Below are 25,686 nucleotides of genomic sequence, written 5' to 3'. Positions count from 1 at the left end.
ATGACCAAAGTTACCTCAACTACTGAAACAAACACAGCGGTAGAGTAATAGCTTCATCGTAACTGGTTAAATCATTTTTTCCCTTCATATAGTGTTTTTTAAATTGAGAAAAGATAAATAACATAACGTAAACTTTCATCTGGAATTAGATTCAAAATCTTCTTTGGTTGGTGGTGTATTACAAAACTAATACATCATATCCTCTATATATAATTACAAAATACCACATTATATGCAAATTTTTTCTTCTCTGTTTTAGTTCAATGGAGAGTGATATCTTTGGAGAAGATTCGTAAAAGTCTATTCAATCGTGATTCTTTCCTCCGAATTAAACGGGGCGGCAATTTATCAAAGCGCTGGTTCAACCTGCGGCCAGAATGAGGAACTAAGTTCTTAAACACCTCTCTCTCTTCATTGGTTTCAATGGTATCGTAGTTGGTTGGAATTCCGTCATGAAGCTTCCTGTAGTAGTAATACGTTTTATAAAATTATAATCGGTATAATTATTCCCTTTATCGAGTAGCTGTCGTATGAAGAGTAGGCAGTAATTCTCTTGGTACGATGTTAAACTATATGGAGTCCAGGGTATCATAAACTTGCTGTTTGGAAGCAATCGCTTTAAAATGGCACTGGTTCGTCCTTCGGCCATTACCCGATATGAAATGTTGCAAGAAAATCTGTCACAGACGCTCTAAATATTTCCTCTGCGGGAAAATTTCGTATTATTAGTTATCAGAATTCATATCCTCCTACTGAATAGTGTAATGTCGTTGTGTATTTACTAAGAACAAGTAAGTGAAAATTTCTTGTTATAAACAATACGTGTTCAGTATTTACATTTAAGAGACTAGCTTTTCTATAAGTGTACTGTTTTTAATATTATTAGTTTGTATATTTTTAATAATATATAAAAATATGTAATGCCAAAGTTAAGTCGCAACATCGTATTTACCATTTCGCTTTCAAGGATTATAAATGTATTAGTGGCCGTATGCTCGAAATTTACGGGGAAACTCACCAGTCGCAACCCTCGTTCTCGAGGCTCATGTAATTTGTAGATTGACTTCCTACGTAGCATGTTAGTACGTAGTCATCTTTCTACAGTGGTTGTTTACGCTCTTACTATTTCGCACACGTAGGCGTTAAATTTTCCTGTGGCTTATTCGGAAACTTACAATTTCATATATATTTAATGTTGCTTAAAACTTAATGTATTTATTTTCATTATCAAGGTAACTTTTGAAGATGGTTTCTACAAGACTTTCGAGCATAATAGCTGGAGGGAGCAGCACCACAAGTGTCTCAAACAGCAGTCCCAATGAAGTTGCTGCGGAGCCAGGACCATCGAAATCTACCCGTCATAGTGTACCCCCTTCGGGTAGTATATCGGAAACAAATGTGGAAATGGTCAGCGTGTCGTCAACTGTGAACATTCTGACTTTGCCGGAAGAGATATTTGAGAAAATATTTAGACATATGTCATTCAAGCAAGTTGGACAGTATCGCCTTGTAAGTTTTATTGCTTAACAACTTAAGTATGTACCAAAAGTAAATGTCCATCGCTGTATAGAGTCATCAAGTTCGACTTTCTCTTTGACGTTATTAGATAGGGCAAACTTGTCGAGTTTGCAATTACTTAATTGTACATGTTTACCATGGAGATCATCAGTTTATTTCCCATGCCGAGATCCGAATGCATGCGGACTAAAGTGCCTAACGCGAGGACGTACCGAAGGTCTCAACGTACTTGAATCATACTTTCATTCCACGTAATCGCCATCAGTCCTTCCTATTCAATGTCTGCCACCATTCTGAATGTACCCTCTGCTGCTCTAAATACATCGTAAGGTCATAAGATCATTCTAAAATCGAATTCCTCCTGATAACTGATAACTCCAAAACCAAACTCAAAACTAGGTTTTACAACATGATTGTGCTCGCTGACCGGTGACATTTTGCAAATGTTAAAATAATAGGTTTTAAGCATAATTATGTAATTTTTAACGTTAGCTTGTTTCCCTAAAGGAAGGAAACTAATAAGTAGAAGTGTTAGTGATAGTTCATTTCATGCTTTTATCAATTTTAAAAAACAAAATTGTAGAAGTTATCATGAAATGTGCTATCCCTTTGAGTCAATGCAGCTGTGGTATAGATATTGACAATCAATGTGAATGTATATTCTTAATGCCAATGTAATCCAACTTATTGACAAAATTCTATGAAATTTCTAAGCTGAATTAATGAACTCCCCAAGATTTAAACTTCACAGTCGTGGGAACTTAAAAAAAATCGTATAAGCTTATTGTTGCATTCAAATTAATTCTTACAAAAGTTTATTAGAACTTGGTTGCAAGGGATATTGTCATGTTTTTTTTTATTTCTATAACCATGATATGGAGCATAGCTATGTACGGTGCGGAAACGTGGTCATTGAAGCAGGAGGATAGACATAGATTGGAGGCTTTTGAAATGTGGGTGTGGAGAAGAATGGAGAAGGTGAAATGGACAGAGAAGAAAACAAATGAGGAAGTACTTGGTATGGTGGGCGAAGAGAGGGGTTTGTTGGGAGCAATCCTATGGAGGCAGGAAAAGTGAATGGAGGGGGTGTTGACCGGCAGTGGGATGTAGAAGAGGGTAGAATGTTGGGCAAAAGAGGAAAGGGAAGGAACAGAATAGGGATGTTGGACGGGATGAAGGGAGGAAGAAAGTACTCAAGAGATGAAGAGGGACCTGATATAGAGTAGGATGATGGATTTTGTGTTTTGTTAGGAGTAATAAAATATTTGTGTCCATCCAAAAACCTACCTTAACCGGTAGATTACCTTAAAAAAACCATCAAGTCCAACAAACCAAAGATATTAAAGAATGTCGACTACCATGAACCCATCTTCAACCAGATAATAATGTTTCCGGTATAGCTAATTACTATTGATATCATGATTCCCTCAACAGTTTAAGCTTATTATTTATTATAGTGTACTATGGATAGGTGGTTGTCATTTTCTGATGGGTGCCACCAATGAGTTACAACTCCCCCTTCAACTTAAAAATGAATGGACCCCCTTGGTCGTCATGAGCATGCTGGAGTGCAGCTAAAAATGGAACATACATCTCTTGTTAGTTACAGCTTCTGATTCCATGCGGGGGAAATTCTAAATAGCAATTTAAGAGAGTCATTAGCATAAATTCAGTGTAACATCATCGTGGGGCACAGTAAGGTGGTGCAGCTGAGAGTGGGAATGGAATATGGAAGTAGAGCTTGGTGAATCTATTCCTCCCCTAGACCAAACTTGTGTGATTTGCTGTTGTACATTTCAACTTATGGCAAGAAAAAGGTGATGAAAGTTGTTTCCTTTTACATGATTGACCAGTCATTGTGTGCAGGTCAGTGATGGAAAAGTAGCAGCATATGCCAGACTCAGTAGAGTCCATGGTATTTGTCCACTTGCATTTTTGTCCTTGGTTTTACCCACATAATGCACTAGCTGTCAAATATGGCTTTTATGTTGGAGCAAATAATTGACTTTTTTAATGTATTACAAGAAATAAATGCCCAGGGTATTTTGATTTTTTATGTGCCCCCTTATGGCCATTACACACTTGAGATTTAAATAATTTTTTTAAGAAAAATGTTTTTATTATGTTTTAGTGAGTGATTTTCAGTGCACACTTCAAAAAAATATCCTTTTGACCCCTATTTATGTATATAAAGCATTGAGATTAAAAAAAAAGAAATATATATTTTGAAATATTAAGAGTTAGCTGTCATGAATAATTATGACTTTTATTTGAGTTATTGCTAATAAAAGGTAGCACATGGAAGTGACAGCAAAAAGTTTTGCAAATTCAGGAAGCAAGAATATCCTGATACCAAATGCAACAAGCATACTGCAATCCAAAACAAGAGGCATATATTTTATTTAGTTGACTTCACATGGTTTTACTAAGATGCCACCACACAAGACAGGTAATTTTTTTTCAGTTGACTGTCACAAGTAGCCATGCCCACTCCTTTTTGCTGGTCATTTGAATCAAGCAGATTTGCTAGTCAATAGAATAAAGTTACCCCAACGCTTTATTGAGCTAATTGTGGTCAGGTCTGGAAGGCATTATTCAGGATTATAATAGAATATTCTTGTGCAGTAAATAATAGTTAAACTTTTCTCTTCATTCCTGATTTCACCAAAATATTCATACTGACGTATCTTTCCACATAAAATATCTCTAGATTATCCACATATGTCGATCAATGTTTTGATCCCTGTGCTCTTTTTTATGGTGTTAACCCTACTGTGAAATATCTTTGTCTGTGTTCTGTTTTGAGTTAGTCATCTCAAAGGGGAATGCCATGCCTGCGGCAGTGCTCCGTACAAACAAAACAGCACAACTTCTGCTTTTATGCATCACTGAGCCGTATCTCACTTGCTTGGTAAACAACAAATGATCTCCATGAAGACATTGATATTTTCTAAATAACTTATAACTGTAGCTCTTTCATCCTCAGAATGTAAAATTCCATGTATTTGAAGTGTTGTTAATCCAGCAGATAGTCCAAACACCAGATTTTACCAGTAAACCATTTATGATCAATCAAAATCCATTATTCCTCATTAGGTACCTGGAATATTAGGCTCTACCATTTTTTCTGTAATGGAAGTGTTCATAATTCCTGTACTGTGATTCATATTCCAATTGCAATCCATAATTTTGTGGAAGTTTAAAGTTGTGATGTGATTATTTGGACCATGTCTCTTAATTAACTTAAACACCCTACGACATAAAAGTATTGCTTGAGCTAGTTGAAATAAACAAAGTGCACTATCATTTGAGCAGTGTAGCCGGTAGGAACATTACAGTTTTACTTTTTTGTAATGATTTTTAGTATAATTCCCAAAAAAAGAATATAAAATATGCCTGTATCATTTTCAAAGATGATACTTGGAGGAACCTTAATGTTCAAAAACTTGTTTATCGGCAAGAACTGACTAATATGGTTTGAGGTTTGTAATTATATTCAAATATTGGTGTGACCAGTTTAAATCGTTACTAATATTATATTTCTGTTGACATTTTTATAGGTTTGTCGCCAGTTTGACCGTATTTGTGGATCAATATTGAACTCAACTTTCCAGCGTCTGCAAAATCAAATGCTACAAAGATTTCAGGGCATTAAATCAAAAATGCCACGAAGAGAATCAGCAAGACGCAATCATCCCTTGGCATGCGAGTCAGACATAATTGAAACTCTGCATATGCGCCTGACTTTACTGCAGATGTCCTTCGGTAAACATATAGAAAGGAAGCACTGCTGTTTTTTTGCTGGAGAGGTGATATTCTTTTTAATTTTTATTCCTATGATTAAAAGATAAAAAGTGAAGATCTGCAACTGATTCCTGTGTATTGCAGGATCATTCTCATCATTAGTTCTAAACCTTCTTAGTATTTGTTTCGTGCTTGTAAGGAGTAAGGCAGTATGCATTGTTTTCCTTATTTAAATTAAGCATAATTTTCTTTTATTGGAGTGGTATGTTATCCCTTCAAGGTAATTAGAATAGGAATATGCCAAAATAAATTTGGTGTATATTTTATGAATGAATAAATGCACATTTTATGTACTTAGGAATACACTAAACCACTCAGTGCCTTCAATTAGAAGTAACAGCTATTCCTCATTACTCTATAGTTCATTGGTTTCATTATATAATCTTTTGTCGAGAATATGAATGAAGATTTTGTTTGCAGTGCACTAGCCTGAAGGAATTCAGTGTTGTTCTATTGTTTGTAGAGTAATTTTTGTATTTTTACTTCCTGTCCTACATGCAATGTTTATTTTTCTCACTACCTAATATTCTTTTAGCTGAAAATTAGCCATTATTGAAACCTTGTTAGAGCAGTTGATCAGGTGATATTCCATTTGTCCTGTCCGGACCATTCTACATTAATTACTTTGCCAAATTAAGAAAAATTCATAAATCCAAATAAACTGGTTTATAATTTAAACTCCTTTCTGAAATATCAGAAGGTATTATGGGAAGTTAGGTTGGAAATCTCTTAGTCTCATGGTAGATATATTTTTCTTGATTTGAAGCAATTCTTTTTTTTTTAATTCATTTACATATTCCGCAGGTTAATGCATTCTAGACCTTGATACCTCACCATTAGTCTGTAGACCCACTCTAATGGTTAGATTCAAATCATTTTTATATTAAGACTTCTAGGATATACTTTCTCTTTATTTATGCTTATACTTTCCAGAATTAATAAATGCTTTCATTCTATATGTCTCTAAAATTAGTCATTTAGTACCGGGTATAAGTTAAATTTAAATTTCTGAACGCCAATGTTATTTTCTCTGCTAAAGGCTCATGATTACTGGCAATGAATCAAGTTGAAAATTAATTTGTCAACAACTGAGTAACACATAATATCACAGTGAATTGATTTTTATACACCTATGAGAAAAATTAAAAATGTATGTAATCCAGTGTTTTGATTGGCAAAGGTCAATGCCCTCACATCTAACCCTATTAAGTTGATGATTAATTTGTACTACTCCATTACTCTGAAAGTAAGGAAGAAAATTTTGTGGTGATTTTATTGTGATATAATTTTCTGTTATTACGGTGGTTTTTTCTCAACTAGTGCCTATCGTCTCTATTGATTTGTCATTATAATGGTGACCTTATAACTGGTGACCTTATAATTAATGTGAAAATGTGTTGTGTAGATACTAAATAAAAGAATGTTAAAACTCATTTTTTATAAAGGAAGGTACTATTTGTGGTTTAAAAGTATTTTCGAGTAGAGATCTGCAACATTTTTGTCCTTTTCAAAATATTCCTAGGAATAAAATGACGTTTACAAAAAGAAGAGTTTTACTCATCGAAAAAAATATTAAACTTGAATTTAGTAGAAGTAGAAACTGAGCAGGAATTGTTAATTGACTCAATGATATTTCCTCCTGGTTATAGGGTTATGTCTTTCATTGTAGTCATTGATTATAAATTCAATTCATAAAAGAGCTAAAAAAAGGTGTTAATTAGTAAGGATATAGTTATAAAATTAGAAATGTATCAGTATATGCTATATGTACTAACAAGGTCGAACCACTCTATTTATACAAACAATACTTCCATATTGAAAATGTTCTGATTGCTAAGGATTGAAATTTGAAGTTAAAACTATAATTATGGAGTTATTCAATTTTACCTCTTGTCACTGATCATTTTTTCCATGGATTTTGATCTAGCTGAATATGCTGTATGGCATTTATTAATTTGTGGTTTTGTTGTAGCTTATATAACCAAAATATATTTTTTTCAGGTTTGGAAATATGGATGAGTTTTTATGATGTATACCTGTAATAACTGCTTTGAAAATACTGCTACCTGCCATCATTTTTTCCAATATGTCTGGAAGTAATTCTAAATTATGCCGTATGAAATGAAAATTTTGCATATGGGTCAAATGATATAAATTACAGAACATGTGCGTAATTTAATTCCTAAGACAATGCGACGTGGAATTTTCACTGAGAATTTAAAAACCCTGAAAAAAAGTATCAGCTATTTTTCTGGTGAATGTTGGTACATCACATGGTGAGCACATGTTGTATTGAGTACTCTGGTTTTTATTTTGATTCTTTCATTAAATGATGCACAAGAGTTCATCATATTTGTGCAATTTATTGCTCACAATGAATAACACACAGAGCCTTAAATCCGAGTGTTTTGTCTCCGTGTTCCTTTGCTCTGATGTTTGTGAATCAGTCTATACTCAAAAGTAAAAGCAATAACACAACAGTTAAAAATAGATCTATGCAATGTAACAGTAGCAATAAATCTGAGTGCTACATTTATTTTGTTATGCATCAATAGAAGAAAGTAGATACTGTAATCTTTGATTTGTTAAACTAACATTATTGTCAATCTCGAGGATGGCTAAAATTCCAGTCACCTCTCCTTTGTGAGTTCAGTGAGGTGTATGTGAACTGCTTGCATTTTTTATTCTCTCAGTATGTCAGGATACATCTTTTAATCAACTTCTCTTAGTAAATTATACTAGTTTTTAGAAAATTTACTCTGGATAAATCTGTGAAGTAATTGTTGGAGATGAATCCTTTACATAGTTTCACATATTTATTGTGAACATTGTTAAACAACAGGCAAGGAGATATACAGTGACACTTAGTTGCTGTTAATGGCTTGGTTTTTTTTAACTTCATGACAATCTCTACTAATCAGCTTGGATTCTATGCATCAAAAATTAATGGTTCAACTACTTCTCCCTGTAATTTGTATAAAAAGGGAAAAGAATAGATGAGAATGTACAGCTTTATCGCTGAAAGTGCAATTAATACGCAAGCTGTTCAAAAGTCTTTAGGAAAAAATAATAAAATTGTGTTTATATTTTTTTATTTTTCAACATTACTTACTCTTACCTCAATACTGTTTTCCCTATATTTCTCCAAATTTATTTAGCCATTCAAAAAGTATGATTTCAGAGTCGAGTCATTGTTTCAATTGAAAATAAATTCTCACTGGGGCCAAAATCTAATGAAAGTGGATATCTTAATGAGACAAACCTCATCTATCCTGCCATTCTTTGAATCATTTTCATAAGTTACACAAAACCATCCACGTAATGATGTTGTTGTCTACCTTCTCTATGCCATTATTCTTTAAATTATCCTTATCAAGCATGACTACCTGTGCATAAGACATTTACCTGCAGTTTCATGTTCACTGTTTCTACACTAAAGCTATCTTGAGGCTCCTGTAGATGTGTTGGAATCTTGAGTCAGAAATACTACACTAACAGAAGAAGGATGAATATATTTTCATATCCAATAATTTGCACCTGCCTTGTCCATTTCTCTACAATTTATCCATAACAAAATTAAGCAGTCATGGTGATATTATGCATCCATGTTTCACAAGATATTTCATTTCAAATCGCTCACTCAAGGCTGTAATCACTCTTACACTTCCATACTAATTGTATTTAATGCCTTTTTATCATTCAAAATCTGCGTATTTACTCAGTAGAGATACAATTATTGAATGGTAAAAATTGTTTGGCAGAACTAAAATTTGCGAGCATAAGCGATGCCCACGAATGATTCTTAGTAATTTACACCCACACTTCGACATTTGAATTGATTTGCCATCTGTGCTCACAGCTTTCCTAAGCTCAAAAATCACACTTCTGTTACAATTCATTTGTACTCATATAATTTTTCCTGGAATCATTTTTACTGTCCTGTACAGTCGGTCCTCTGTAGTAATCAATGCTACTGTGGAATTAATCCTCAACACACGTAACTCCATATGCGTGATAATATCATCCTCCTATTCTTTATTGATTACATTTCTTTGTCCTTTTCCGAAAACAGCTTTTTGTTTCCATTATCAAGTTGTAAAATAAATTTTATGTCCAACTTCCATACTTGGTAATGTACCTACTTAGGGGGCTTCATTCAAACATGGTAGTCAATGTGTGTGTATGTATATATATATGTATATATGTGTATATATATATAATATATAAAAATGTATATATGTATATATATAAATATATATATGTAATTATATATATATATGTGTATATATATATGTGTGTGTATATATATATATATATATATATATATATATATATTTAAACCTGTATATGTGTATATATATATATATATATATATATATATATATATATATATATATATATATATATATATGCATATAAATGTATATATATATACAGGGTCGCACCTAAAAGTGGTAGGACTGATTTTTTTACAAGAATTTTATTGACGATATACTTATATCGACTTGATAATCTTCAAAGTATGCTCCTTGAGCTGCTACACACTTGGTATAACGTTGCTCCCATTCCCCGTACGCCCACTGGAAATTTTCTTTGGGGATGCCGTTGATGACCCTCGTCGAAGCCTCTTGAACGGCCTTTATCGAGTCAAAATGTCGTCCCTTGAGCTGTCTGTTCATCAGGGGGAAGAAGAAGAAGTCCGGTGGTGCCAGATCGGGAGAATAGGGTGGGTGCGGCAATGTGGCAATGCCGTATTTGTCCAGGAGCTGTCTGATGAGGAGCGCGCAATGGCAGAATTTTCGGCACCATCTTGGCGCACAACTTGCGCATGGCCAAATCCTGTGAAATAATGCATTGGATGTTGGATGCAGACAGACCCAACTGGTCTGCAATTTCTTCACTGGTTAAGCGTCGGTCTGTGTTCAGCAGTGTCCTCACTCTGTCCACATTCGTGTCGGTTCTTGCCGTCGACGGCCGTCCGGAGCGATGGTTGTCTTCAACGAGCTCCCTACCCTCTTTAAACAACTTGTGCCACTCAAATACTGTGGAACGGCTTAAGGCAGTGTCCCCATAAGCCTGCTTGATCATATCGAGGGTCTCAGTTGCCGTCTTCCCGAGTTTCGCACAAAATTCACGGAATAGCGTTGCTCTAAATTCAGATTCATTTTGTTTTTCGACGCGGGCAAAAAACTTGCTTCACTAAATACGGTGTCCTCACTCAACGACAGTCCGCAGGCGACTGAGGTTGGTGTCGGTCTGTTGCTAAGAGCCCCCTCCACCTTACCCTGCCAGGCAGACCCCCATCCACTGCTCCGTTCGCACCAGAGAAAATCAGTCCTACCACCTTTGGGTACGACCCTGTGTGTGTATATATATATTTATATATATATATATATATATATACTATCTTGATCAAAAAGTTCCCGGAATAACCACCGTGTGGCGCTCCCATCGTTCCGATTTGAGTTCTGTTTTTTTTTGTTAAATTGGTACATCTGTTGTTGATATTCCCTTTAAATCTTAGTGTCATAACTTGACATTTGCAAAAGTTACGTAGCCAAGAGTACATCTATCTCTGTGTGTGTTGGCGATTTTTTACAATTTCAGAAATGGATTTAAATTTGCAACAACGAACTTGTATTAAATTTTGCGTAAAAAACGGATTTAGTGGCGCACGGACGTTGGAAAAGTGTTTCGGCAACGATTCTCTAAAAAAAACGGTCGTTTACCAGTGGCACGAGCGGTTCAGAAGTGGTCGTGAGTCAATCGAAGATGATGAACGCAGTGGCAGACCATCGACATCGAAAGTCGGTGAAAAAATTGATAAAGTAAAAGAAATGTTGGTCAATAACCGCAAATTAACGATCAGAGAAATAGCGGAGGACTTGAACATTGCCTATGGATCCGCCCAAGACATTGTGGTTAATGATTTGGGTTTCCGTCGTGTAGCAGCAAAGTTGGTTCCAAAAGACCTCAATTTCATGCAAAAAAGAGACCGTGTTGACGTCGCAAAAGACATGATTTGCGAGGCTGAATCCGATCCCACATTCATCAAAAGGATCATTACTGGAGACGAGACGTGGGTTTATGAGTACGACACGCAATCCAGACATCAGGCAAGTGAATGGCGTTCACCAAATGAGCCGAGACCAAAAAAACCACGTCGTTTTCAGTCAAAAAAGAAGGCAATGCTGACGGTTTTCATGGATTACAACGGTGTAGTGCATCATGAATTTTTGCCAGAAGGCCAGACAGTAAACAAAGAGTATTATTTGGGCGTTATGAGACGTTTGCGTGAAGCAATTCGCCGAAAGAGACCAGAAATGTGGGCAGAAAACTCGTGGATTTTGCACCATGATAACGCACCGTCGCACAGTGCTATCATTATTCGTAATTTTTTGACGAAAAATGCAACAAATACCATCCAACAGCCACCGAATTCACCTGATTTGGCTCCCTGTGACTTCTTTCTGTTCAATCGAGTTAAAAAACCATTACGGGGAACGCGTTTTAGCAGCCGAGAGGAAGTAATGGAAAAATCGCAGGAAGCACTGATGGACATACCGAAAATCGACCGTAACTTTTGCAAATGTCAAGTTATGACACTAAGATTTAAAGGGAATATCAACAACAGATGTACCAATTTAACAAAAAAAACAGAACTCAAATCGGAACGATGGGAGTGCCACACGGTGGTTATTCCGGGAACTTTTTGATCAAGGTAGTATATATATATATATATATATTTAAAATAGATATTACTAACGTCGAAAGCATTTTGCATTTTATATTTTAATAGCATGCTTTTTTACCTAAAAATATTGTTAATCTCAGAAATACATTGGTAAAATGATTAAGTTTAATGAAGAATGTAATGTTTCCACCTCAAATTATCTCCCTGGTTTGAATAAAAGTTATGACACAACTCTTGAAGACTGCTGAGTTGTCATTCAGGTTGGTTCTGGAGCAATGCCAATAATCCACAAAGTATAAAAATTTTCATGCCTGACTCTCTTAATATGTTGGATCTTTGCTATGTTTTTTGTACCAGTGTAATCCCTGAGTAATCTGGTGAAATCCTGTGCCGCTACTTGTCATAACGAAGAACAGTCTGTAGTTAAATGCTTATTCAAGTGATTTTAATTGATTCTTTGTCTTTTATTTAGATTTTGGATGAAGTATACAGAATCCTTCATTACATAAATATCACCCCTAAATTGGCAAGACCTTACAAAGTTACTGATGAGTTATTTGATCTATCAACTATGGCAATGGAGTACTTTAAAGAACATATTGAACCAACCTTGCCAGAAATACCTTACTTCGGGGCTGATTTCCTGGACTTTACTGGTACATTTGTCTGTAAGAAAAATCGCGAAAGCATGTATGGTTTATTTTTGGATACCCTCTTGAGAGAGCTTCAAAGTATATTTCATTCATATCCACAGCTTCTTCTAACAAGATGTCATCATCATCCTATTTTTGCCTTCAACCACCAAACAATTCCTCCAGCAGGGATGAAATGTTGTATGGAGGAGCAGTTGGTTCTAATAATGTAGTTGGTGGGCTATGTGGTATTGGGGCAAGTAGTGGCCAGGATGATCGATTCTCTGATTCTTCCCTGGCACCTAATAATTGTATGTTGAGAAAACGCATTCGATATATACGCCAGGAAATGAAAAGGTATGTTAAATTAATGCATTTAGATAAGCTATGCCAGTAGTCATGCAAACTATTAAAACACTTTTACCTTTTTGCCTTTTACGTGTATCGGTGTCATTAGAGGGCAATGTTGCTAGATGCATTGAGTAATTAATCCAAACTATTTAACAGGTATACAACCAAGTTAACTACATTACGCAGAGACCTTAGAGCTTGCAAAGGAAAAATAGCTGAACAGCAAAACCAAATATTGGAATATGCGACACGCCTTGATGAGAATGATAAGAAAAATGAGGAAAATTCTAGAAAATTTAGTACATTACTCCAGGTGAGTACATATTAAGTGCGAAATGTCATCTTTTTTTCTTCAGTATATTATATGAAGTAAATGTTAACCTTGTTAAATATTGGTGATTATTACTAGGCAGTGTAGGCTATAAGTGGCTGATATTCCGGTTTTATTTCTGGCTATAAGGATCGCATGCATGTTCAGAGAGTTATGAAATTGTACCACAAATTAAATCCTGATAAGCATTGTAACTCATGCTAACCTGATTCTCTCATTTTCATATAATGTTTCATAGAGGCTTGTGTGCTTTGCACACCCTTATAGTAAGTAATAGCATGCTTTTTTTTAGTACTTAATTAAAATCTCTCATTCACTCCAGCATGACAAAAATAATAAGTTTTTGATGGTAGTAAAAAATGTGTTAGCGTACAAAATTTTCTAAGAAGAGCACTTCATGTCTACTGCTGCTCAAATGTTTGACGGAATTATTTTGAAATTGCTCAGTTTTTCTTAAGCAAGCAATTTAATATTCTTTATTGTTGCCGCAGAAAATCATTAACCTAAATGATCACCTGAAGAACTGTGATTGCAAATTGTGCTCCAGAAGAAAATTGCATTATGGGGCATGATAGCGATAACATGTAAAAAACAAAATGTGTTTGCAACCTGGGATGTTTTCTTGCCTTGAGCATCATAGAGGTGACAAGTCTGTACCAATTTCCTCTTGATCATTACTCACCTTACTGTCTAGCATGGGCAGTGCTGTTTTGTACGGGTAATAGCATCTTTCCTGTGGAGATTTGTGACCTTCAAGTGGAAAATGAGTTTGAGGAAAAAAAATGATCATTCAAGGCAGGCTGGTTTTACTTGGCAATTAGAGCATCACAAAAGCATTGTTAAGTTAGTTGTTGAACTGCCTTGTATCTTTAATTGACTGCATATTCATTCGCCGATAGTCCTACACTGCCTTCAAAATACTATCAATATAGGTTCTTATTGGTTGTTTTTCTCAATAGGTCATTTCTTATGTTAGTACCAGTATAAAATGTCTTAGAAAACATTTTCTTTGCATCAGACTGATATAATAATGGTTTCTATGTCTTTGAATGTGGCATAGCATTATAACTATGTTCTAATACTTCCTTTCTATAGGAACTGAACAAATGCAAAACTGAGCTTCAGTACTGGCGTTCCAAGTCTCCTGCTGTGCCTCCTATGTGCAGTACCTGTGGGAAAGCTATTCTTCCAGGAGAAGAATCTAGCAGGGTATCAGAGCTCCAGCCTTTGTTGAGAGACCCAGCTCTGTTGCCACTTGAGGGTCCTGAAGAAGGCGCTGAGGGAGTGCTGCCGGAGGAGGAAGGGGCTGTAGTAGCAGTGCCGCGTAAGACAGCAGAAGAAGGTGGTGTGTCTCTGGTGAAAGGTGGGAAAACGAATGAGAAAGCAGGCAATGCTTCTGAGACAGTCTCCCTTGGAGATTTTGTTCCCATAGCTGGCACCAGCCGAGGATTGGGAATGGAGGAAGATTGGGAAGTCACCAATACCCTCTCTCCACGGCACTCATCATGTGTTCCTGCCTCGTGGGGTGAACGCTCCTTTGACCAAGACGCAGGAGAATTAAAGAGGAAATTCTCTAAAATATCCACTTCCCAGTCATTATCAGAAGAAGAAACTCCGTTGTCTGGATCAGGAGGGAAAACCACCGAGACCAAGAAACCTCGAAGGCCAAAAGGCCGTAAGCGTGCAAAAGTTTAATAAAATTGGAACTTAATGTGGGTTGGTCATACTTTCATCTGTAACCTCACAAGTTTCATTATGTTGTGTGAGGTCACAAAGTGTTTTAGTTGGCTTTTTGTGTTGTTTTTGTAATCTGCTCATTGCAGTGGTATTTGTGCAGTCAGGCAATTCTTATACTGTGAAGAGTTCTTAAAAGTAGCCTGATGGTTGAAGATTGTGAATACAATTGGTGGGTAAATATCCAGATGGTGACTGCATCGCTGTGGTTTATCACTTTTGATAAAGATATTTATCTTCCATGTTTATTTGGATTGAATCTACCATTTTTTATATTTTCTCAGTCTAAACTAAATGCTGTTCTTGAAGGATTAATGTGATTTCGTTTGAGAGTAGCCTCTTTTTTTACATCTGTTATATAGACTGACTTGCATGCAATGCAATATTATTGAACTGTAAAAATATGCATATATGCCTTATATATATATTACAGATAATAGGTTATTTTCATTTCAAACATTATGGGAATTTTTTTTAAGGAAGTGAATTTCATGAACTATACCAGCACCACATTTACCTTAACCAAACTACACGTCTCTCGAAAGAAAATTCTTTGCATGTGCTATTTGTCTTCTCATCATTCTTGTAAGGGTTTGTAATAGTAAAAGTGATGTGTGCAAAAAGAAATCAAAATAAGTGTTTTGTTTCAATGCTATCACCAACCTCAGGAAAAAAATGGGAAAAAATAATGTCCTTGATAACTTCCTTGTTTGGCTAATCTTTCTATTTATTTATTATCACACTCTCAAATGTGATACATACATAGTCCCAAGAAGAGAGGTGTAAATGGTTACTGTGGAAAGAGTAATCACTGATAATTTATAGCCCAAAGGTACCAACAAGTAAAAATTAGCTGCAATAATTTATGGAAACTGGCATTTTTAGTTAAGATACATATTCTTGAAGAAGCAATGGATTTTGTGGAAAATTTAAAATAATGGCTGAAGTTCATTATCTGCTTGATGTGTGAATTGTCTCCCACCCCAAGCAATGTAGTCAAATATCTATGTTTTATTTGGATTTCAAATACTTATATCATAATGATTTTTTTGTGAATGTTTTTGGCAAATATCTTCATTAAAACTGACTCTAGTACTTGTTATTTGTTTAAATTTGATTTGATTAAGCTATTTTCAGCTTTAGGAGGACTCCACTGTGTAAGTTTAATGCCAATAATAAAGTTTGGAATTCACAAAAAAGTCAGATTACACATAGTGTTTGCATTAAAATGACAGCTTTTCATTAGGAGTGCCTATTTTTAAGAAGCTAAAGGCCATAAGAGCATTTTTGCTGCAATTTTATGGTTTGAATGGTGATATAACAGATTAATCAAAAGTGCATTACAACTTCTGCAAATCTATCAGTAAGTGACATTTTCATGTGTCGTAATTGTTGAGTGGCACACCTTGGAAAACCACCTTGAATTGATATCCTTATTCCTGACCACATGGGCAGAAAATTTGTACTGCCTCTGCCTTCTAGACTGTGAGACTGTGATAATCTACTCAAGCATTAAAAACCAAAATGTTTTCTTTCAAATTCGAAAATTCTGATCTGATCAGATGTATTATTTCATATTGGCTGTGCCTTTATATAACCACAATTCTTTTATGAAATACAGCAAAATTGATTTGTTTTCTCTATATGTTATCCATACCAATTCACATTGTAACATTATAGTGTAAGTAATGATAATTAAAGCATTTCCCTAGTTGAAACATGAATGTTAGAATATGTTGTTAACCTTTTGTTTTGTAAGGTTTTGAAGGAATCACTCAATATGAATTGTAATGTGAGTGATGACTTCCTTCTTTGTGCAAAGCAAACTCATGAACTACTTTCACCTTTTGAGAAAATGGATTATTGTATCCTTGTATTAGATATTGATGTTCATATTGTTATAATGTTAATATTAATACTTCTTAAATTAAAACATGCATTGGGAAGTAATTTTAATGTTTAATTAAACTTATTTTTAATTTTCTCTGTAAGTTGTTAAATAATTAAACTTCAAACTTGTCATTCTGTTGTTCATCTGTGGGATTTTGTCATTATATAAACAACATGAGCTAATTTCATATTAGTATTTCATTGTATGCCATGTTGAGCTGCATTTTCATTTTCACAAGATAATATCTTCAAAATACTTTAGTACTGTTACATAAGTTAAAAAGGTGCATTTTAAAATGTTGGAATAGCTTGATCGTCTGTCAGAAAAATATCCATAACTTTTTATAGTTTTTATATGTTAGATCGCATGCACTTAAAATTGCTGAAGATTTCTTGAGTATCTACTGAATGAGTAAATAACATCATAAGGAATAATTATTAAAGTGAGCGAATGTAAAGTAACCACAGATGTGCACATAATGATTTAAGTGAAACTGACCCATGTTCCTTTTGGAAGATTTGCCAACATAAGTATGCTAACAATGTGAAATTTGATTTAAAACAAAGTATTGTTAATTAACCCTGTGCAAACGATGTTGCAGGTCAGCATTTTCCTCCCAGTTGTTAATTATGAGGGATTGGCGCTTACAAAACTTGGCCATGTACACCACTTTCCATTAATGCATTTATTCATACTATGAGTCATACTTTTTCATAGTGTTGTCATACGAATTTCTAGGAAAATGTTATCTAATCATACTGAAGTCGTAATCCTTATTAGGAATATATTGTCTGCAATTTCTTTGTGTGTAGAATTGTTGTAAAGAATGCAGCATATTCCCAGATTGCACTCTCACCTCTTTGGGTTCTGCTCAGAATGAAAATTTTCCAAATACATGTATAGAGTTCGGGTGAAGTTATCATAGATTAAACCCATTTTTGGTCGTATGATTTTTTTGCAGTTATGTTTGTACTGACAATGTGTGTTCAGTTATGAAACATGGAAATAGTCCGCAGACTTAAGGAAATTAATTATTAACATAAAACTTGTTGGCATAACTTATAACATGGCTCTTATAATGCTGGTCCCTTGATATTAATTATAGAATTAACCTGCCCCTTGATTCCCCATGAGAAAAGAGAATGCATTTTACAGAAAATATATTATGCATGCATATGGACATTCCATTGGCAATAGAAGAAGCCTAAAATTTAAACAATGTGTGACTGAAAATTTCTATATGTCCTAAGGAACAGAATGTTTAAAAACTAATGTGGATTGGAACGTGAAAATGTTGGGTGTTGCGGCCACATTCATTTACCATAGCAATTGTTTCCAAGAACTCTGGTTCTGCAAGAAAATTTATAAAAAGTAAACGTGGGCTCCATATGTGAGAATTGGGTTCTGGGAATCCTTAACTGCTCCAATATCTTAATTTTGACTAGTATGTTTATATTGCAGTTAGAGGAGAACTGAATTATTAATCTACCTTAAGATTTGTTTGAATAGGGTGTAACTCCCTTAAACCGATGCTGCAGAATTTGAAAAATTCACACTGGGTAGATAGGCCATACCTTTTCCCATTCCTCCAAGAATTTCTCACATATTCATGGGGTTGTTAAAGCATATCAAATAGGATTTCAAGGCCTTATAGTAACCAGAGAACTATTAAATTTCATTTAGCATGTAGTGTAATATACTTCGTATCATCAACTTAAGGTTGAAAAAGAGCACATGTTGCAGACTTAGATCAGTTTGGTATGGGAGAAAGAATGAATTATGGTAATATGTAATGTGATCTTTAAGAATTGTGCCATTTCAGTAGGCACTGCAGTGCCAGGATCCATTAAAAGCCTTCCCTAAGCTGGTAGGAGAAGATAATGTTTTTTTGCTCAAATGATCACAAGATAAAACCTGTCAACAATTGGCTATGAACATAGACAAAAAAAGGTACACAATCTAATTTCAAAGATAGCAAGACGACAAAAATGAAGAATCCCTTAGCAAATTATTATATTGAAAGTTTGTTCCCTAAGAACATATCCACATAATAATCGTTTTGCTGTTTCAAAATTGAGCGTAATTCAATTTTGAATACTGAGTGAAAAATGATAGTTTTCGGAAGTTAATTGTAAATCTGAGTGGCATAATGATAAGGGTCTTACTTATAACAGTTAAAGGTTTACCCATCTAGATGAATTTTCTCACTACTATTTGGTGTGTACAAATGGACAGTAGGGCTTATGTGGAACAGAGAAAAGATTTTGGAAAATCGAAAATTATAACATGCATGTGGATAGAGGTACAGGAGAGAGGATTTGAAGACAACCAAATATTCACCTATTTGGGAGATCTAATAAATACCCCCAAAATGGCTTTAACTATTTGTGCAATGAGAATAAAATTTTAGAGGCTGCTCTTCTGTTACTCAAAAGATTATACCCCAGAAAAAATTGGGAGTGAATAGAAGGAGAGTAAACAATTGTTCACCATACCTATTGGACAGAGAGGAAGACAAATGTAGAAGTTAAAACGGGGTGTATGAAGAAAGGAAATTGCTCCCAGAAATCTGCAAAGGCAGAGAAAGTGAACAGGAAATAAGGTAAGGTAGGGGGATGTTGAAGGGAAAATGAAAGAAGAAAATAGGCTTTTCAGACAGAATAAAGGCAGGTAGAAGTTATGAAGAAGGAAATAATTTAGGGCAAATGGGGAAATTCTTGCATTAATCAAAAGATAATTGGCACTATGGACCATCCAAAAACCTACCCAATTACCTGTATATAGTATACCTTACTGAAGGAAACCATGGTAATATAGGTGGTTTATGCTACCTTTCTTCTCAGGTAAATGCCTGATCATGTCCATTAGATATGGTATTGATTGAGCTTTAGTTAGCCAATTAGACAAGGGATGGCAGTCCTTACTTAGATTAGCAGGACTATTGTAACAGCTATGAGACGAGGATCAATTTTATTAAAAGAAAGGTACCCAATTAGTTTAATGGGAAATAGGCTAAATTATTTCTTACAAATGGAGGGCATAGAGAGTGTAGAGGGCAGAAAACTTCATTTATTTTGAAGTATTTACATTATTATGATACTGTTTTCTTATTTTGATAAACTCATGAACATTTTACATAATATTCTGAATTAGCTACTGGCTAATAGGAGTTATAACACTATAATGCGTTGCTAAACTTTTGATGAACATCTAATGGAGGCAATTTCCAAGGTGAACCACCCATCTATTTGAATGAAATTTATATTTTTAAATTTTCATTTACCCAACAACGTGTGAGTTGCTCTCATGCTATAATAGTTCTTACACAAATTATTAATTAACCCAACCAGCAGTTAAATTATGGGAAAAGTTATATCAAATTAAATATTTAAGGCACCCATATGAATTAAAAACAATCTTATATTTTTGACATAATATTTCCTGGTCACTCTAAAAATAAATTTCTTTTTTTTTAATTTCCTTTGTAGATTATGAACATGAAAATCAAATAACCCGCTTACTTTAAGTGAACAGGAAATCAACATTTAAATTAGTCAAATGAAAATGGAATGATTGTTGGCTGCTTCGATCGCTGACATAAACTATTTAAAAAATGATAAATAATTTATAGTGATTTATGGTGAAAGATAAACAACTTTATTTGAGTTTAATCCGAAAATTAAGTTACGTACTACGTTAGTTTACGACATGAGGTAATTCATTGAGGTAGTGTTGATAATATTGAAATGCCAATAACTAGTGTAAATAATTCATTGGTGAATATAGCTACCTGTAAAACGACAATATAAATTATACGTCTTTACACTTCATGCAGTGAGAAGCTATGACGAATATTTAAGGTTCTTTTGGAACTTCGTTGACTGATAAACTTTACTTGTCAAACCATGTTCCGATCTTCAAATTTTGATAAATTGCTGGGTAATTATAATATACCATTTTATCATTATAGTTTTCCAAAAAAATTGACCTGATTCCAATTTCGTAACATTTTTGGTGTGTGGTCTGAGTTAAGTTCTAATTAGTATGATTTTGGACATGTCATGACACAATGAATCATCCTTATTCGCTTACCGGTGGGAATCAGAATTATGTAGCCTGAATTTTTATTTTGACGTATTAATGTATTGCCTCTCATTTTAAACTGCTCTTTTGATCTTTTTAGACAAAGCGACCAGCAATTTACGTTTGGAACCCGATTGGACTGCAATTCTTGAGTTATGTGATCTTATTCGTCAAAATGATTGTCAGTAAGTTTTTGAAAAAATATTTGCCTGTTTTGTATATAATCTTCATAGTTAAATATGCTCCTAATGAAGACGCACTATGTATCACTACTACTACAATAGTAGTAGATAGACAGCTGAAGTTGAGCTAATTTTTGTGACATTTCAGGCCGAAGTATGCCCTTGCTGCCATTAAGAAGAAACTTACGAACACCAACCCACATGTTGCAATGTTTGGGCTTCAGGTATGATGTAGTGACAATTGAATCTTCTTGAAAACCATTAATAACATTCAAATCTTAATGATTGCCAAAAATCATATTAATATTGTATATGTACACTTTTCCAGGTCCTAGAATCATGTGTAAAGAATTGTGGAACTCCAATTCATGATGAAATTGCCACAAAGCAGTTTATGGAGCAACTAAAGGAATTAGTAAAAAGTTCATCAAATGAAAATTTTAAGAACAAAGTCCTTGAGCTTATACAGGCATGGGCATCTGCATTCCGCAACAGTGCTAAATATAGAGCTGTTCAGGTATTTAAATTTACTGATGTTTTGTCCTATTGTTTCCCTTTGCTATTGTTACCCTTAGCAGTTTGAAATAATCCTCTTTTCCTAATTCCACTCTATATTCTGGCCTGATTTGTCCAAAATTTTCGTTCTTGCATTCACCCTATTTAACTATTGCAACTCTCATAATGTTCCATAAGAAATTTTACGATCACATATAGTCTCAATCTATTTGGTCATTGTAATTCTACCAAGTAATGGCTAATGCACCCCATCAACTTGAGTTCGTTTTGCATTGGTTGAAAATATGATTATATGCGTATCATTTTAAGAGATGTGCACCAAATTTAAATGAAGAAAATGAGATGAATGGTAAATACTGTAGCTGTGAATAGTTCCGCTGCATGTGGGAAATTGCAGAGTGTGAAATCGACAGTTAATTTGGAAACTATGAATAATATAGCCAAAACTATTGGTAATTTCAAAGACTTAAATATCAGGGGTATTCATTGTTTCTCAAATAACCTTCTCATAGAGGTGATAGTATTTATTGCTCAACCATTAGCTGCTATCATAAATGAGTACTGGGCTGAGGGAGTTTTCCCTGATGTTTTAGTGTGCATTGTAGTAGTATCATTCTTTAAATAGGATGGCAGGGACAACCTCGAAAACTATCGCAATATTTATTTTGCACCAACTCTTTTTAAGCTCTTTGAAATCATTATTAAAGAACAGCTCTATCGATGTATTCAATTGTTTCCAGCTCAACTTTGTGGAAGTTCATCTTCAATAAATCAAGAACACAATGTGTATTTTCACTGTTTTTTATTTTTGTACTACTAGTTGGAACGCTTAGGCGTCATCATCAAGTACAGACGTAAAGAACAGTGGAAATAAACATTGTGTTCTTCGTTTAATGAGCTCTTTGAATATTTACCATTTATTTTCCCTTTCTTTTAATGGCTTTTAATCTGGTTTATGGACCACCTTGGATGTGGTTATTTATGAAGTAATAACTGCTTCTAAAGATAAGGGGAATGTTAATCTGACATTATGTGATCTGTAAAACATTTGATTCATGTATTCTAAGTAATATTATGCAAAAAATGAGAATACTATGATGTGCTAAACTCAGAATGAATTGATAAAATTTAGTTGTCTAGTAGAAAGCAATATGTTGCATTTTGTGGTGCACAAAAACTTGCGTTGTACCCACTAGTGTTCTGCATGGTTCACCATCGCTATTTCTTCTTATGGTCAATGACCCGCCATGTAACATTCCCAATACCATTTGCTGATGACAATAGTTTTATCCGATGGGGTAAAGATATAAACCTGACCAGAAGATAAAGATATAAACTTCCATCAGAAATTATTCTTGATCAGTTCCAAAAATGGTGTTCTGCCAGTAATTTTTCTGAAACAAGGACAAAACTCAATAGCTGCTAATGGCCTTGCCCAAAAAAGTCTTTGAAAATAATCAACCTCTTAAAATATGTTCTAGGCTTTATTCTCAATGCTAAACTAATCATTGTGCGTGTTAAATTATCACGTCATATTCCTATGAAGGAATCTGCCATATGATTGAAACTATGATGAAAGTCCTTTGGTGTCAAAGCTGTACTTCTACTAAAGAAATTTTAGTAGGCTGTTTTCTTAAGATTGAATAGAATAAATAATTCATGGCTAGTCATTCCAGAAGCAGCCAGTACATAAAAGGCATTACCATATGCTTTTCAAAGCAAAAATTGATTCATTCTAATAAAATTACTTATCAAGAGATAAGCTGTTGAATTTTTCATGGGGCTTATCAACAGGAAGTATCATTGTTAAGAAAATGTCACCAGCTGACAGATAAACTGAGTTTGATGACTAGTGAGTTGTTGGAAATACCAGGTGTACAAGCATGAAATGTGGATTTTAAAAAAATCAGAAGAATGATAAAAAGAGCTTTATTGAAAGTATGCTCCATTGCTAGTTAGACATTTTTTCCATCTTTCTGGCATTTTGTGGTTAACACCAGTAAATATCTTTCCCTTTTGCCACAAACCATTCATGAAGCCATTTTTTCACATCTTTGTACGAACCAAATCCCTGCTCAGCCAGTGCGGGACCCACCAACGTGAACAAGTTGTAATTGGGAGCCAAGTCTGGTGAGTTAGCCGCATGAGATAAAACTTCCCAGCTGTGTACTTCCAAAGTCACACGAAGATTTTGCTGTATGTGGTGGGGCTTCGCAATGAAGAAAAACAACCATGTATTGCCTCTTATTGGCTCCTAATCTTCGACCAATCTGGCATGGGTGACACTACCAGGAGTGATAATCATTACTCCTGCCAGCACAGCTATAGGGATCATCAGAACACACAAGCAATTCCGCCACGTCCAGGTTGTAGTCCATGGCAGGGATATATATACAGAAATGTATACATACATGTATGTATATGTGGGTCACGGTAGTCCAGGGGGTAGAGCGTTGGACTACTGACTGGAGGGTCTGGGGTTCGATTCCTGGGCAAGTCACTCTTGGCACCTGCAGCTCTACCAAGCTATGTGATTTTTCGGGTACCAGATCTTCCTGGGAAACCATAACCGGCACAGGGCCCCCCTACCCTGATGTGTGAATTTCACACGCCGTCAGGCTTAGTACTGGGTGAACTCTACCAGCACCTACCAAACCAACCTTCGGGTTGATTGCTGTGTTCATGGTTCATATATGTATATATATATACATATATATATACATATATATATACATATATATATACACACACACATATATATACAAATATTGATTATTAGCATATTGTTTGATAGCATATTGATTGCTTCCAGCTCCACTGCTAACACTATCATGGTTAGACATCACTTTCCTCATCACTTAAACCATCTTCTTTCTTTTTCTACATCCACCCCATCACTTCTTTATTTCTAAATTTAATTATATGTAGCATCTCACAATCTGCTTCACCTTATCCTTCCCATCTAGTTTCTCTTGCTCCTATATTGTCCATTTTGTTTTTCTCCATCACTCTTATCAGATTCTACAGTTTTTCATCTTTTAGTAAATTTCTCACAATCCAGGTTCTCATTTTCATCTTTGGATATGTTTTCTTGGTATAATGACCACTTGAGAATCCAAATGGAGGACTATTTTATCAGCATATGTATAATTAGTAGTTGAAGAATGCATATTTTCTCTTTTCTTTTGCACATACACAGGTAACATATGATAACAGTGGTATTCCAGTGCATTCTGCTATTATTTGGCTGCCCTTAACCTAGGGAACAGATACCCTCGCAGCTACCACAACTAACATTGATTGAAGATTCTGGTTTCTAGTTTTGGTGTGAAGTTAGGGAGGTTCCTATTAGGAAACCTAGAACTCCCACAGGACAGCATGATGACATGAGTGTCATTTTTAAACATTTCACTTCAGCCAATTATGAGGGAAATCTGTAATTTACACTCTTTCCAAAGTGGTAAGAAGTTGATAGTGATGGATATGGTCAAATGTCATAGATAAATCATAGAATGATCATAGTATTTCACATTCATTGCCCACTGAGCGTAATATACTCTTATTTGATGGATATGTAGCAGTAGTTTTGATTAATGACTTCTAAAACCATGCTATATTCAGTTGAGTTCACAGCAGTACACAGTTATCAAAAGGGGCATTCTTGTGTGGTCTCTTCCATACTTGTTATTCTTAATTGTCTATGATTCCACTAATTTTGGTAATTTTACTGATCTAACTATGAAATGAATTGTTGTCAGTATTTTTGCAGAGAGAAAAGAACAACTATAATTAGTGGGTTAAAATTCTCTTTTAATGTGTGTGTGTATCATTTTAAATTTGTAAGCTTTTGTAAATATAGATCTACAATTTGTTCTCAATTTGTCTTGTCAGAGCTTTCCTTTGAATCGTTTCCTGTTGCTGAGTTACATGCTAAATCTGGATAAATTTAT

The 25,686-nt window shown here is 34.7% G+C and overlaps 2 protein-coding genes across 4 annotated transcripts in view; both read left to right on the top strand.

Annotated features, from left to right (window-relative positions):
- The first annotated feature begins 420 nt into the window (after nucleotides 1-420).
- On the top strand, nucleotides 421-17,014 carry dmpd (F-box protein dmpd). Of its 3 annotated transcripts, none has more exons than XM_071588953.1 (7): nucleotides 421-791; nucleotides 1,233-1,509; nucleotides 5,079-5,327; nucleotides 12,489-12,672; nucleotides 12,771-13,005; nucleotides 13,156-13,312; nucleotides 14,426-17,014. In XM_071588953.1, exons 2-7 carry the CDS (start codon nucleotides 1,246-1,248, stop codon nucleotides 15,023-15,025), a joined length of 1,689 nt encoding a protein of 562 aa, XP_071445054.1. In that variant the 5' UTR covers nucleotides 421-791; nucleotides 1,233-1,245; the 3' UTR covers nucleotides 15,026-17,014. The 3 variants fall into 3 exon arrangements, with proteins under 3 accessions (XP_071445054.1, XP_071445053.1, XP_071445055.1); XM_071588952.1 differs by having other exon boundaries at nucleotides 12,489-12,684; XM_071588954.1 differs by lacking the exons at nucleotides 421-791; nucleotides 1,233-1,509 and adding an exon at nucleotides 3,786-3,967 and having other exon boundaries at nucleotides 12,489-12,684.
- Nucleotides 17,015-20,672: 3,658 nt separating this feature from the next.
- The window catches only part of Hrs (Hepatocyte growth factor regulated tyrosine kinase substrate), a 34,250-nt gene continuing 29,236 nt past the window's right edge, over nucleotides 20,673-25,686 (top strand). The window contains exons 1-4 of the mRNA XM_071588947.1: nucleotides 20,673-20,894; nucleotides 21,139-21,223; nucleotides 21,369-21,444; nucleotides 21,549-21,737. Of these exons, the coding sequence (XP_071445048.1) occupies nucleotides 20,861-20,894; nucleotides 21,139-21,223; nucleotides 21,369-21,444; nucleotides 21,549-21,737 (384 nt within the window). The 5' untranslated portion in view covers nucleotides 20,673-20,860. The remainder of the gene's footprint in view (nucleotides 20,895-21,138; nucleotides 21,224-21,368; nucleotides 21,445-21,548; nucleotides 21,738-25,686) is intronic.

This window comes from Hetaerina americana, unplaced genomic scaffold (assembly GCF_022747635.1).
Source record: "Hetaerina americana unplaced genomic scaffold, ioHetAmer1.1.p SCAF_30, whole genome shotgun sequence".
Taxonomy (NCBI): domain Eukaryota; kingdom Metazoa; phylum Arthropoda; class Insecta; order Odonata; family Calopterygidae; genus Hetaerina; species Hetaerina americana.
This window is presented reverse-complemented; position numbering and strand designations above follow the sequence as displayed.

What these genes read in the sequence shown, in the direction of transcription:
- dmpd (XM_071588952.1), top strand. Translation starts at nt 1,246, where the DNA reads ATGGTTTCTACAAGACTTTCGAGCATAATAGCTGGAGGGAGCAGCACC. An exon ending in GCTGTTTTTTTGCTGGAGAG is followed by an intron (nt 5,328 to 12,488) that starts GTGATATTCTTT and finishes TCTTTTATTTAG; the next exon opens with ATTTTGGATGAAGTATACAG. An exon ending in ATACGCCAGGAAATGAAAAG is followed by an intron (nt 13,006 to 13,155) that starts GTATGTTAAATT and finishes ACTATTTAACAG; the next exon opens with GTATACAACCAAGTTAACTA.